Source organism: Podarcis pityusensis (genome assembly GCF_964106645.2).
Source record: "Podarcis pityusensis genome assembly, chromosome: 8".
Lineage (NCBI taxonomy): Eukaryota > Metazoa > Chordata > Lepidosauria > Squamata > Lacertidae > Podarcis > Podarcis pityusensis.
In genome coordinates, this window is record NC_138033.1 from 23,334,837 (window position 1) to 23,347,118 (window position 12,282).

At 48.1% G+C, this 12,282-nt stretch overlaps 1 protein-coding gene across 6 annotated transcripts in view; it reads left to right on the forward strand.

Moving 5' to 3' along the window:
• The first annotated feature begins 317 nt into the window (after positions 1-317).
• The window catches only part of LOC308482566 (mitochondrial peptide methionine sulfoxide reductase-like), a 45,919-nt gene continuing 33,954 nt past the window's right edge, over positions 318-12,282 (forward strand). For 2 of the 6 annotated variants that reach the window (XM_081015799.1, XM_081015802.1), the window contains exon 1: positions 318-473. In XM_081015799.1, the coding sequence (XP_080871925.1) occupies positions 401-473 (73 nt within the window). In that variant the 5' untranslated portion in view covers positions 318-400. Of the gene's footprint in view, positions 474-9,181; positions 9,456-9,630; positions 9,788-12,282 lie in introns of those variants that run through there. The other 4 variants (XM_081015801.1, XM_081015798.1, XM_081015800.1 and 1 more) reach the window with 4 other exon arrangements.

Here is a 12,282-nt window from a genome sequence, read left to right on the forward strand (position 1 = left end):
GGATTCCTTGGGGAGCGGGGGAGCCCTGACTTTTAAAGTGGTATGACACTGCATTAAATATACAGTGCGGACGTGACCAGAATTAGTAAACATATGGGGGGGTGTAAAAATTTCAAACGGTGAGGCGAGGGGGGTCAATGAAAGGCAGAAAAGTAGGTAGCGAGTGGGCTCCTGACGACGAAAGCACCGATTATGGGATGGAGGCGGGTGGCTCTCCCAGCAGCCCACCCCGCCCCTTGCGCCGCTTGAAGCTTCATCAGCCCCACCCACCAGTTTACGTCACACTTCCCACCCCTTGGCCCCGCCCATGTCTTGTCCCGTGCCTGAGAAAAAAGTGGAAACTGGCTACTTACTTGCATGTGCGTAGCGGTGGGGCGCCCCGTTGTTGAACTGCGACGCCATGCCTGGTCCTGTACGGATGCCCTCTCGGGAAGAGGCTCTGCTAGGCAGATCTGAGGCAATCGTAGTGTCAGGTACGGGAAGAGGGAGACCCACGCGTGTCCCTGCATTTTCGTGGGGTGGGTGCAGCCGAGGTGGGAGGGGGCTTAAGAAATCCCCACCCACCGTGATCAGCTATGCTTTCTGTCCTTTACCCGCCCAAATCTATCTCACAAGGCACAAGCGTCTTCCTGCTAGGAAAAAAGGGAACGCCAGTCAGTTAAGGCAGGGAAGCTCCCCGTGGGGTTTGCTCCCGCGTAGACCTGCACGGGACCGGCAGAGAAGAGCAAGGAGGAAGGCATCCAACGCCGTGTAGCTCAAGAGGATCGTTAGATCCCAGGTCCTAAGTGCGGAGATTGCTGGAGGGATCCTGCGCACACACGCGCGCACGCACTCCCGTGGCTCTCCGGAGGAAGTTTTGAGCCTCCAGGAGCTCTTGGAATGTGCGTTGTTTTGTGGTTTGCAAACTGGCTCTGACGCATGACGCTCCCGGGGCAGAGAAATCGGGAGCTGGGATTTGCACTCCAAAATAAGTTATGGGTGTGCAAACTTCCGTTCGTTATCCAAGCTGCTCACGTGTCTGTGTGGAATAAGGGGCTGGGTGCATGGGCTTAGCCAAGGGGCAGGCAGCTGCCCCCCCAATCAATAAAAATATATAGCAAACGGAGGTTCTGCCCCCACTAACAAGAGGCCTGCCCCCCCAACAAAAGGTCTGTGCCCCCTAACAAAAATCCTGGCTATGCCCGTGGCTGGGTGTTGAGAGTCTATGGTTCTTCCAAAATGGTGGGTCTAGGGGAGAGTGTGGAGGACCCTCCTCCTTTTCCAGGCTGACTTTTGTCCTTTGCATGTTACCTGCAAAGCTGAACTTTTGGGTGGAGGTGAATAATATGAGATGTCAAAGACTTCTTCCTATAAAAGACTGGCGAGTCAATGTGTAGAGAATGTCTCACAGGTCATATTAGTGCCATCATACATTTAGAGCACACGACTCCCCCCAATGAATCCTGGGAGCTGTCATTTACTCCTCAGAGAACAGTTCCCAGAACTTTGAACAACCCAAAGGTAACCGGGGTTCTTTAGGGAAAGTCCAATGCTATACAGCGGATGTGACCTCAGACTGTGGCTGCGGAGAACGCAGGTCCAGATCCCTGTGCCCAGCCATGAAAAGCTCACTGGATGACTTTGGGACAACCTACCTTACAGGGTTGTTGTGACATTAACACTGAGAACCGTGCATGCTGTGTTGATCTCCCTGGTGGAAGTGGGACAGGAATGTAAAGCAGTGTAATAAAGTGATTTTTGACAGGAAAAGTGCAAAGGTTGAAGTTCAAGGGAGACAGCATGCCTGACCTCATTGCTTCCTGAAGCTCACACGGTCTAAAGTTCTAGTTTGTGCATGCAGTAGATAAGATTGTAAAGCCTCCTTGTCTGTTCCATTTCTAATTAGCACTAAGGAGCTGCCTGGTTAAATGTTTCCCCATTTGGCAAAGAAGGGATCGTACACATTCAAAACAGTATCAGGGAGAAGGCTAAGCTAGAACTCCTCACCCTGATTTCTAGTTTGGATCCCTCACCCCGAGAAAAGTAATTCATCTCTGTCGCACCCCCCGCCTCCATCTGAAGTGGTAGATTCCAAGAGTTGACCATTGCATCAAATGTTTATTACATTTTTTTAAAAAATCCCACCTTTCCCCCAAGGAAATGTAGATGGTGTATAGGACTGGGCAATACCTGGTTTTCAACATCATTATATATTTCACCAGCCAAGCATCACAATATACCAATAGATCATGATGTTGGAAATAAGGATGGAGCTATGTAGAGGCATTGGCTGGCTTCACAGTTTCCCCCGCATTGTGATTTCTGCATAACAGCCTTGGTCCAGTATACCTGAAGGAGCGTCTCCACCCCCATCGTTCTGCCCGGACACAGAGGTCCAGCGCCGAGGGCCTTCTGGCGGTTCCCTCGCTGCGAGAAGCCAAGTTACAGGGAACCAGGCAGAGGGCCTTCTCGGTAGTGGCACCCTATGGAACGCAGTCCCACCAGATGTCAAAGAGAAGAACAACTACTACCAGACTTTTAGAAGACATCTGAAGGCAGCCCTGTTTAGGGAAGCTTTTAATGTTTAATAGACTATTGTATTTTTATGTTTTGTTGGAAGGTGCCCAGAGTGGCTGGGGAAGCCTGGCCAGATGAGCGGGGTATAAATAATAAAATATTATTATTATTATTATTATTATTATTATTATTATTATTACACATGCACACACCATGATTCATGGTATATTGTTAGGTCAAAAATTATGAAACAGATATCAGGATATAGACTTCTGTGGACTGGTTTTGGATAAAATATTGCCCAGCCGTAATGGTGCTCCTGCCCCCTTCCCTTCTCATTTGCTCCTCATGGCAACACTGCAAGGTGGGTTAGGCTAAGAGATAGGAAACTGCCTCATGCAAAGTGCACATCTAGCTCATTGTTTACACTGGTGGTAGTGAACCTCTGGGCTCAGCTATGCTCACTGGACCTCCCTGTTTGGCCCGTGAGGCCATTTTGGATAAACCACACCCACCTGCCACACACCTAGTGTCATGTATGATGTCAGGGGCAGAGCTGGTAGCACTTTGTGAGCCCGAACGATCCACTGATTGTCGGGGATTTGAAGCACCGCACAGGGCTGTATGCAAGCTCTGACCATCACCCGATAGTTGGGCTTAGGCCTTCACAGCTTAGGCGCACATCAGATGAGCGAAAACGCGTTGCTTGATGTTGCTGCGAAGTCAGGTGATTAGCAGGTGGGCAGCCTCGCAAGGGAGAGGGGAGATAAGGATCTGGTCTGTCAGCTGAATCCAGTTCCTAACCCCTGGCCACACCCTCTATACCAAGGATGGGGAGCCTGTGGCCCTCTGGCTCCCACCAGCCCCAGTCAGCATGGATGTCAGAGACGACGAAAGAGTCAAGCAACATTTGAAGGACCAAAGGTTTCCTAGCTCTGCTCTTCCTTGGCTGGTAGCTCTAAAATCCTAGAATCCTAGAATCCTAGAATCATAGAATCATAGAGTTGGAAGAGACCACAAGGGCCATCGAGTCCAACCCCCTGCCAAGCAGGAAACACCATCAGAGCACTCCTGACATATGGTTGTCAAGCCTCTGCTTAAAGACCTCCAAAGAAGGAGACTCCACCACACTCCTTGGCAGCAAATTCCACTGTCGAACAGCTCTTACTGTCAGGACGTTCTTCCTAATGTTTAGGTGGAATCTTCTTTCTTGTAGTTTGGATCCATTGCTCCGTGTCCGCGTCTCTGGAGCAGCAGAAAACAACCTTTCTCCCTCCTCTATGTGACATCCTTTTATATATTTGAACATGGCTATCATATCACCCCTTAACCTCCTCTTCTCCAGGCTAAACAGAAGTCTTCCCTGTCCTACTTAAGGGATACTGGGGCAGTCTGCATGCAAAGCATGTGATTTGCTGCGCTTACTCTGAGATGGTGTAGCCACTGCGCCACACTTCCTCTGTGCTTATAGGAGTTAGAACCAATTAGAAAGCAAAACTGGCCTTTCAGAGCTTGGTGCCCCAGTCTTCTGTTGTCTGTGCCTTTGTTTGCAAATTGGGTCTCGGCTTGCTTTTCATTGAGGAAGGTGGTGAAAATAGTGTGGCTTTTATTTTTTATAGTAAAGGCCTTTGCTCGCGTTTCTATCCCACCCTTAAGGCTATCCTAAGAGCGCTGCTGGAGCCAGGCAAAGGCTTATCCAGCATTCTGTTTCTAGAGCGAGCAAACACTGGGTACTTGTGGGAAGACCCTAATAATAATAATAATAATAATAATAATAATAATTTATTTATACTCCGCCCATCCGGCTGGGCTTCCCAGCCACTCTGGGCAGCTTCCAACAAAATATTAAAATACAGTAATGCATCAAACATTAAAAGCTTCCTTAAACAGGGTTGCCTTCAGATGTCTTCTAACAGTCTGGTAGTTGTTGTTCTTTTTGACATCTGGTAGGAGGGCATTCCACAGGGCGGGCGCCCAGAAGGTCCTCTGCCTGGTGCCCTCAGAGCTGGACCTCAGTGTCGGGGCAGAATGATGCAGGGTGGAGACGCTCCTTCAGCTATACTGGACCGAGGCCAAGCAGGACATGAATGTGAAAGCCCTCTCCCACTGTTGTTCTCCAGCAACTGGGCCTCAAGAGGGATATACCGCCTCCGAACCAGGATTTGGTATGATGAGCCATTGTGATGAGTGCCCACCGATATAGCCTTGCGGTCCATGAATTTGTCTAATCCTCTTTGGAAGCCTTCCAAGTTGATGGACATCACTACATTTTGAGAGGGCAAATTCCATCATTGAACTACGGCACTGTGCGAAAAGGTGCTTTCTTTTCTCTGTCCTGAATTTTCAGCTTCATGGGATGATCCTGAATTCTGGTATTAGGAGAGGGGAGGGGAGAAACCACTCTCTTTCCACTTTCACCACACCAGGCACATTAGTTTTACAGTGGTACCTCGGGTTACAGATGCTTCAGGTTACAGACACTTCAGGTTACAGACTCCGCAAACCCGGATGTAGTACCTCAGGTTAAGAACTTTGAGAACTGAAATCGCACAGCGGCAGCAGGAGGCCCCATTAGCTAAAGTGGTACCTCAGGTTAAGAACAGTTTCAGGCTAAGAACGGACCTCCAGAATGAATTAAGTTCTTAACCCGAGGTACCACTGTATATGCCTCAGCCATGGCCCTCTTCCTCACCCTTTTTCTAAGCTAAAAATCCCAAACCTTGTCACTGTTCCTATATGGTGAGCAGCAGGGAGACTGAGGCACAACAGTGAAACCCCCCCCCCCCATTTATGGTAATTTTTATTTGTATATTATATTTTGTATTATAGATTATGATTCTATTAATTAAGTAGGGGAACGGCCACAGCTCAGTGATAGAGCATTTTCTTCACATGCAGAAGGCCCCAGGTTCAATCCCCAGCAGGACTGGGACTGCCCCCTGCATGAAACCCTGGAGTGCTGCTGCCAGTCAGAGCGGACAATATGCAGCTAGATGGACCAGTGATCTGATTCTGTATGAGGCAGCTTCCAGTGCTCTTAATATTTCCATAGCGTTCATTAGCACCGTGACTGAGGAACATGCTCAAGAACTATGTGTGAAAGTAATGCCATTATGAGCTGGACAGGCTGAGTTGGACATGTGCTCTCAGTAGAGGAAAAGCTCTGAGCTACATTGCTTCAGATCCTGAAGGTCCAACTGAGTTCTTCTTACAAGCAATAAAAGAAAATAATGACTTGACCATCACTGGATGCACTTTGCATTTCAGATAAGCTCTGTTGATCACCTGGAGATGGCATGAGCATGTTTAATGCTTGCTCCGTAACTTGTGTTATCTATTATTATTATTATTATTATTATTATTATTATTATTACTATTATTATTATTCTACTTTGTGCTGGAATGAATGGGTGGATGGTTATATGCGTTAGGGTGGGGGGAACTGCTTGCTGATTTCCCAGCTGCTCTTCCCAAGAGAGTGTCATCCCTGTTTACATTCTGAACATGTGCCAAGGGCCTGTGCTATGGAATGATACTGATTGGGGATGGGGTATACTGCACTCTCCATGGCAACAGATAAGTGTTGCTAGGAGACAGCGGAGGAATAAAAGGCTGGGAGGGATGCCCAGCAGCCTTCGTACCCCTCCTCCTCCTCGTCTTCCACTCTCTCTCTCCCCAAAGTGTCTTTTGGAACAAGATTATTCCTGAAACGTGGCGACTGTCATTGCAACCATCACATGGTAGCGCAAGGCGGTGGAGGAGTTGGGAGCATCTGAAGACTGGGTTTCTTTCTTTGCACATCTACCATGCAATGGTGTCAGTCGCCATTAACCCCTGTAGTCTTGCCTGGTACAAAGGCACTTGTATGACCTTCTGCCATGTCTGTAAGAAAGGAAAAGGTGCTCACCAGTGGTGGGGCATCTTGCTTAGGATCACAGGAAGCTGCCTTCTGCTGAGTCCCATTGTCTACACAGGCTGGCAGTGACTTTCCAAAATTTGAGGCCTAGAGTCTCTTCCATCACAACCCGAAGATGTTGGGGACTGAACTGGGCACCTTATATAAGCTGAGCAGATGCACACTTAAAGCACCCCTTAATATTTTTTGTTGGAAATTGTAGTTTATCCTTTACAGAGCTACAATTCCCAGTGCTCTTGAAGACTACAGTTCCTATGATTCTTTAAATGTATGATGTGTATGCAGCCTAAGTATTTGCATGGGAACTTTGGAAGCTGCCTAACCCTGAGTCAGACCATTGGTTCCTCTAGCGTAAAGGGACCCCTGACCATTAGGTCCAGTCGTCACTGACTCTGGGGTTGCGGCGCTCATCTCGCTTTATTGGCCGAGGGAGCCGGCGTACAGCTTCCGGGTCATGTGGCCAGCATGACTAAGCCGCTTCTGGTGAACCACGGAAACGCCGTTTACCTTCCCACTGGAACGGTACCTATTTATCTACTTGCACTTTGTGCTTTTGAACTGCTAGGTTGGCAGGAGCTGGGACCGAGCAATGGGAGCTCACCCCGTCTGGGGGATTTGAACCGCCGACCTTCTGATCGGCAAGTCCTAGGCTTTAACCCACAGTGCCACCCGCATCCCTATTCCTTTAGCTTAGTAATGTCTAAATTGACTGGTAGTAGCTCTCAAGGGTTTCAGGCATGGAATCTCTCCCAGTCCTACATGGAGCAGGCAGGGTTTGTACCTGGGACCTTCTGCATGCAAAATTAGATGCTCTGCCACTGAGCCACAGCCCCTTTGTTTTAGATTATGAATGCAATGCAGAAGAAGATGCTGGGTGTTGCTATAGTTCCATTGACCATAAGATGTACCCTACTGAATTGGAATGGAGGTCCATCCAGCCCACCGTGGCAAGTTAGATTATTCTGTGCTTTGTAACGGAGAAGATTCCCAGCTTTAGTTCCTGGCATCTATAGATAGGGCTGGAAAAGACCTTCAGTCTGGACCGCTGATCACTCACGGTGTGGCTCTGCCTCACCTTGGACTGCCCAAGTCAGAAGGGGAAGGTGGAAGATGAGGGTCTGCAGAGTGGATGTTTGCCAAGCGCAAGGGGCATGGTGGTGAATTCAAGAGCCTTGCTGAGGATGTACGTATTGCCAGATTCAAAACTCTGGAGACTGATGGAAGGGGTGAAGGCACAACAAAGCAGGCTTGGGAAGGGTTGTAGCTCAGTGGCAAAGCATGTACCTTGCATTCTGAAGCTTCCTTGCTCAACACTTAGTGGAAGCCTAGGCATGTTCACACAGAAGCAGGACCCAGGGTGGTCACTGAGACTTGTTCCAGGTAAATGATTGCAGCCGCCAGTTTTTTGTTGCAGCTGACTAACACAGTCGACTCTCTGGAACTCATAATCTTGAAACAGCACCGGTCCTCTTTCTACTCAGTTTGCCCCCTCGACAGTGCAAGAAGATCTTGGATCACATCTCAGCTGAACTGGTTGCAGATCAACTTTGCTCCTCAGTCAGGTTTTTTCTTGCAAAAGGTCCAGGTTTTTTAAAACAATAACAACTTCTCCCTATTCTGGTTACTCCCCTGTTTCTTAGAAAACCAAACCAAACTGATACTTTACTCTCAAGCAAGTCATGGAGCGTTTTGTTTCATATGCTTACTCCTAGACTTTGGAACTCCCTCCCTAAAGAAGTTGGGCTGGATCCCTCCTTGCTGTCCTTCTGACGGCAGGTGAAGACTTTTTTGTTTCCACAGGCTTTGAGGAACTGACTGCTTTTAATGACAGGGCTGGTGCTGTAGTGTTATCATTGTAAACATCCATATGGTTTTAGATCCTAGATATTCAGCAGGTTCCCTCTGTGCCAACTTTTAAATGCCTGCCTCCTCTATTCCGCCAGGCCTATGCAGGCAGTTAATAATACATCTCCCACAATAGTTGGTTTGTTTTTTATTTCTTTTTGCTTTTAACTTTTTAAAAAAACTTTTTATGATATTTTTTGGCTTTAAGTTTTTGCTTTGCTTTCCATTGTTGCAAACCACTTTGATATATTTTTTCCTGATACAGTGGTAAACAAACAAACAAACAAATAAATAAATAAATAAAGCAAGCAAGCAAGCAAGCTTTAATTCTACCAATGTTTAATTGTGTGTGTTTTTTTAATGATCCCCCCCCCCCCGTGTTTTGAGTTGTTTTTATTTTTACCTGTAAGCCGCTTCAGGTCCCGTATGGGAAAAAGACGGAGTATAAAAAACACACGAATAAACAAATACTTTATATTTCCTTCTGTTCCCCTGGGTACAAAACTTTGCAGCAGTGCCAAGCAAAACAGTGTTACTAGTCTGGGAGAGATTCATATCAGGTACTTAGAGCAAGCAAGGTATGAATTTGTTATTGAAGTAGCCCCGGTCAGCGTAGCCGCCAGGGATCAGGAATGATGGGAGTTGTATTCCATCTGGAGGGCCACAAGTTCCCGACCTCTCCCTTAGGAAGAACTATTAGCAGCTTGGTATTTCGGCTCCTTGGCTAATCCTGATCTCTTCTTCGGTGTGTGTTATCTGGACACACAAAACACGCGTGCGCATCCTGCCACAGAACTGGCATGTTGAATGTAAATTTGCTCATTGTCTCCCCTTCTCCTCCTGCCTTTACCGAGTTGTTCTTTCTCTCTCCTCCCTTTCTCTTTCTCTCGCTTTCTCTTGGTCCCATGATGCTTTGCACCTCAGCAAGCTGATGCCATATAAAAAGAGTGGCTGTTTTCCTGCCCGTTCTTCTGATGGCAGAAGGGGGGAAGCAACCCTGGCACCGTTTGGAGGCGAAAGTTGCCAAGCTTCCGACAAGGTCCTCCTTGTCTTGTTTTCTCTGGCTTGCTTTATCTCCCTCCCACCCCTTTCCCTGACACCCAGAACCTCTTGTGGATAGAGGGCACGAGGCGGGCACCCACAGGAGTCTAGGGCGGGTACTGGCCTGAAGGAATTGGGGGACCGCGCGCCAGAGGAGGTAAGCTTCTTTGCTTCTGCCGTGTTCTTTTCTTTATCTCTGTGGGTGTTTTTAAATAAATAAACTAGTTGCTGTGAATGTTTGGATCTGCCTACTTTTTTTTTTTTTTGGCTAGCTTTCTGGGTTCCGCCAGGCAGGCGTAGAGCGAAAAGGGGGGGGTGGAGGGTGGCATAGAACCACTACAGTTGGGATGAAGGTTGGCAGGGAAGCCGTGAGACAGAGGGAGAGAGAGAATAAAGCTGGCACGGGCTGGAGGTCTGCCAAGGATGCTTGGCAGAGATGCCATGGAAGACTGGGGCAGCCTGGACGCGGCAATGTTGTATGGATGGGAGGTGAGGAAGAAATGGTGAAACGCAGAAAGGCAGAGAATAGGAATTGCAGGCTACTGAATTGGACATTTTCTTGCGTCTACATTTTTAATTTTTTATTTATTTTGGAGGGGGGATCCATTTCATATTTGATATTTTTCTCGTGGAGGCTGTTGGTTGGCTCGTTCTGTTTTGCAATATATTTTCAGGCGGGGGGGGGGGTGCGTTTAGGGAATGTGGCAGTTCCTATGCTGATTGAATTGAATCTGGGCCAAGGAAATTATGTAGCCTGCTTGTTCCCGCTCGGAAAAGGGAGTGAGAGTGAGAGAGAAAAGCAGAGAGACAGGGAGGAGTTGGCTGGGAGCTGCCGAGCTGCCTGGCCACTTTGGCAGCCAAAACATCGTGCCGATCCAAGCGGGCCTCCGTGCCTTTTGACTCCTCCTTGGGTTATCTGCTATCTCCCCTTCTGTGGCTCCCCTGCATGGCCCCGGCTTGTTCACATTGGGCTCCTGAATGGGCAGCGTCCGGAGTCTGTGGCAGGTAGCTCGGGACAGGTAGGACCAACTCACACACGCTGGGTCTCTACCATTTCTTGTTGTTCTGCATGCCAGACGGTTGGGTGTATGATTGTGGGCTGGGCTGGCTGAGTCCTAGGAACATATGATGCTGCCTTGTACAGAATCAGAATCTTGGTCCCTTCTAGCTCTATATTGCTTACACGGACTGGCAGCACCACTCTCCAGTGTTTCAGATGGAGTTCTTCCCAGCCCTACTTGCAGATGCCAGGGATTGAACCGGGGACCTTCAGCTTGCAAAGCAGGTTTTCCACAACCCTTCCCAAGCCTGCTTTGTTATGACTGGCATCCATTATTCTCCTGATTTCTGTATTTGGCAATGCATCATCCTTTCCATGGCCCTTTTCCTGGGCAAATTCCACCTTGCAGATCCCTGATTTTCCCAACCTTTCCCATTTGCTTTGTGCACTCTGAGGTTTAGGGACGGTTGAGGCAACGCCGCAGACATGGCTGCATCTTTTCGGGTTTTGGATTGCCAATGCAATGCACTGCAAAGCGTATCAGGTGGGTGTGGTCCAGAAAGCCAGAGATAAAACGGGGAAATAGCTCTCTGCTAGAGGGCAGCTTGGGTTGGCTGGAATTCTCCCAATGCAGACATGTGTTAAGGAGAACGTTAGAAAGAGAAGAGAACCACAGTCCTTCCCTCAGCTCTTCTTTACATGTTAACACAGTGTTGATTTATTATATATAGCCACCACCTGGCTTGTATGCTATATCCTGAGGTACAAAGAGGCTGGGATGCTTTGAAATGTTAATTTCGCTTTTACCAAGTAAGGATATAAGGAAGCTGGGCAGGCTATCTTTTTGGATGTGCCTTACCTTTCTGTGACAACGGTGATTTCCTGGTGCCTTTCTTGCCTCTGGAAAATCATGCTTCCTAGTTGTCTCTTTAAAATTTCTCCTTTACAATGAATTCCCGCACACTGGAGGCCTCGTTTCTTGAGGTTTCAGCCTGCTTGTTTAGGTTTCTGGGAAATTAAATGGGTAGGTAAGGGAGCAAATTCATGTGAACTCTTTAATATTCACATATGTAACTGCACATGCATTAACTCAAGGCATGGGTGGCGAACCAGCTATCTATATGTCGATGGACTCCAGCTCTGATCAGCTCCAGCCCCTGTGGCCAAGGGAGTCAGGGATAATGGGCTCTGGAGTCCAGCAACATCTGGAGGGCCGCAGATCCCATATCTCTGCCTGAAGGCATCGTCATCCCGCCTTGTACAGCGGGCCATTTCACACTGCAGCTGGCGAGTTTCCTTTTGAAGTGGGGGCGTGCTGTGGCTTTGCAATGTACACATAGCCAAAAGGGAGTGCAGACAGTTCCTTTGTTGTTGTTGTTTTTTAAAAAATGGTATGACTAGACCAGGATGTGGCTCAATTGAAACTTTCTTAGCTGTCCAAACACACAATGGCAAGGCAGCAGTTTCCTACAGAGGCACACAGTGAATTCTTGTATTGCCTCTCGTTTTGGTACTCGGTTCATTTTGTTTGTTCGTTTCAGCCATTTGTTTTATGATTCACACATAGAAACCACATATTTCCTTACTTGCATTTCTTTTTGCCATCTCTTTCTTGTGCCTCTTTTTTTTTAACCCCTGCCTGCAGTGGCAGCAGCTAGGCTGATCAGGGAGGCAGGAGGGTGCCTGATTCTTGCAACCACTGCTGTATTTACCCAGAATCCCCTGTGCTATGACATTGGCACAGGGAGGGGGGAATTGTGGCAGGTGGCATGGGTAGGGGGAGACCACTTTTGATGGACGGGGGGGGGGAGAGACCACTTTATTTACCTACAGTGCCTGGAATGGCACAGATGATGAGAAGCCTCCCCCTTTGCTGCCAGAGCAGGTGAGCTCTCCTGCCTCCAACCGACGTGAATGAAACAGTGAAAAGAATATCCATTCATTCCCCAATGCATTTGCTTCGGAACGAATGAAAGACAGAAGC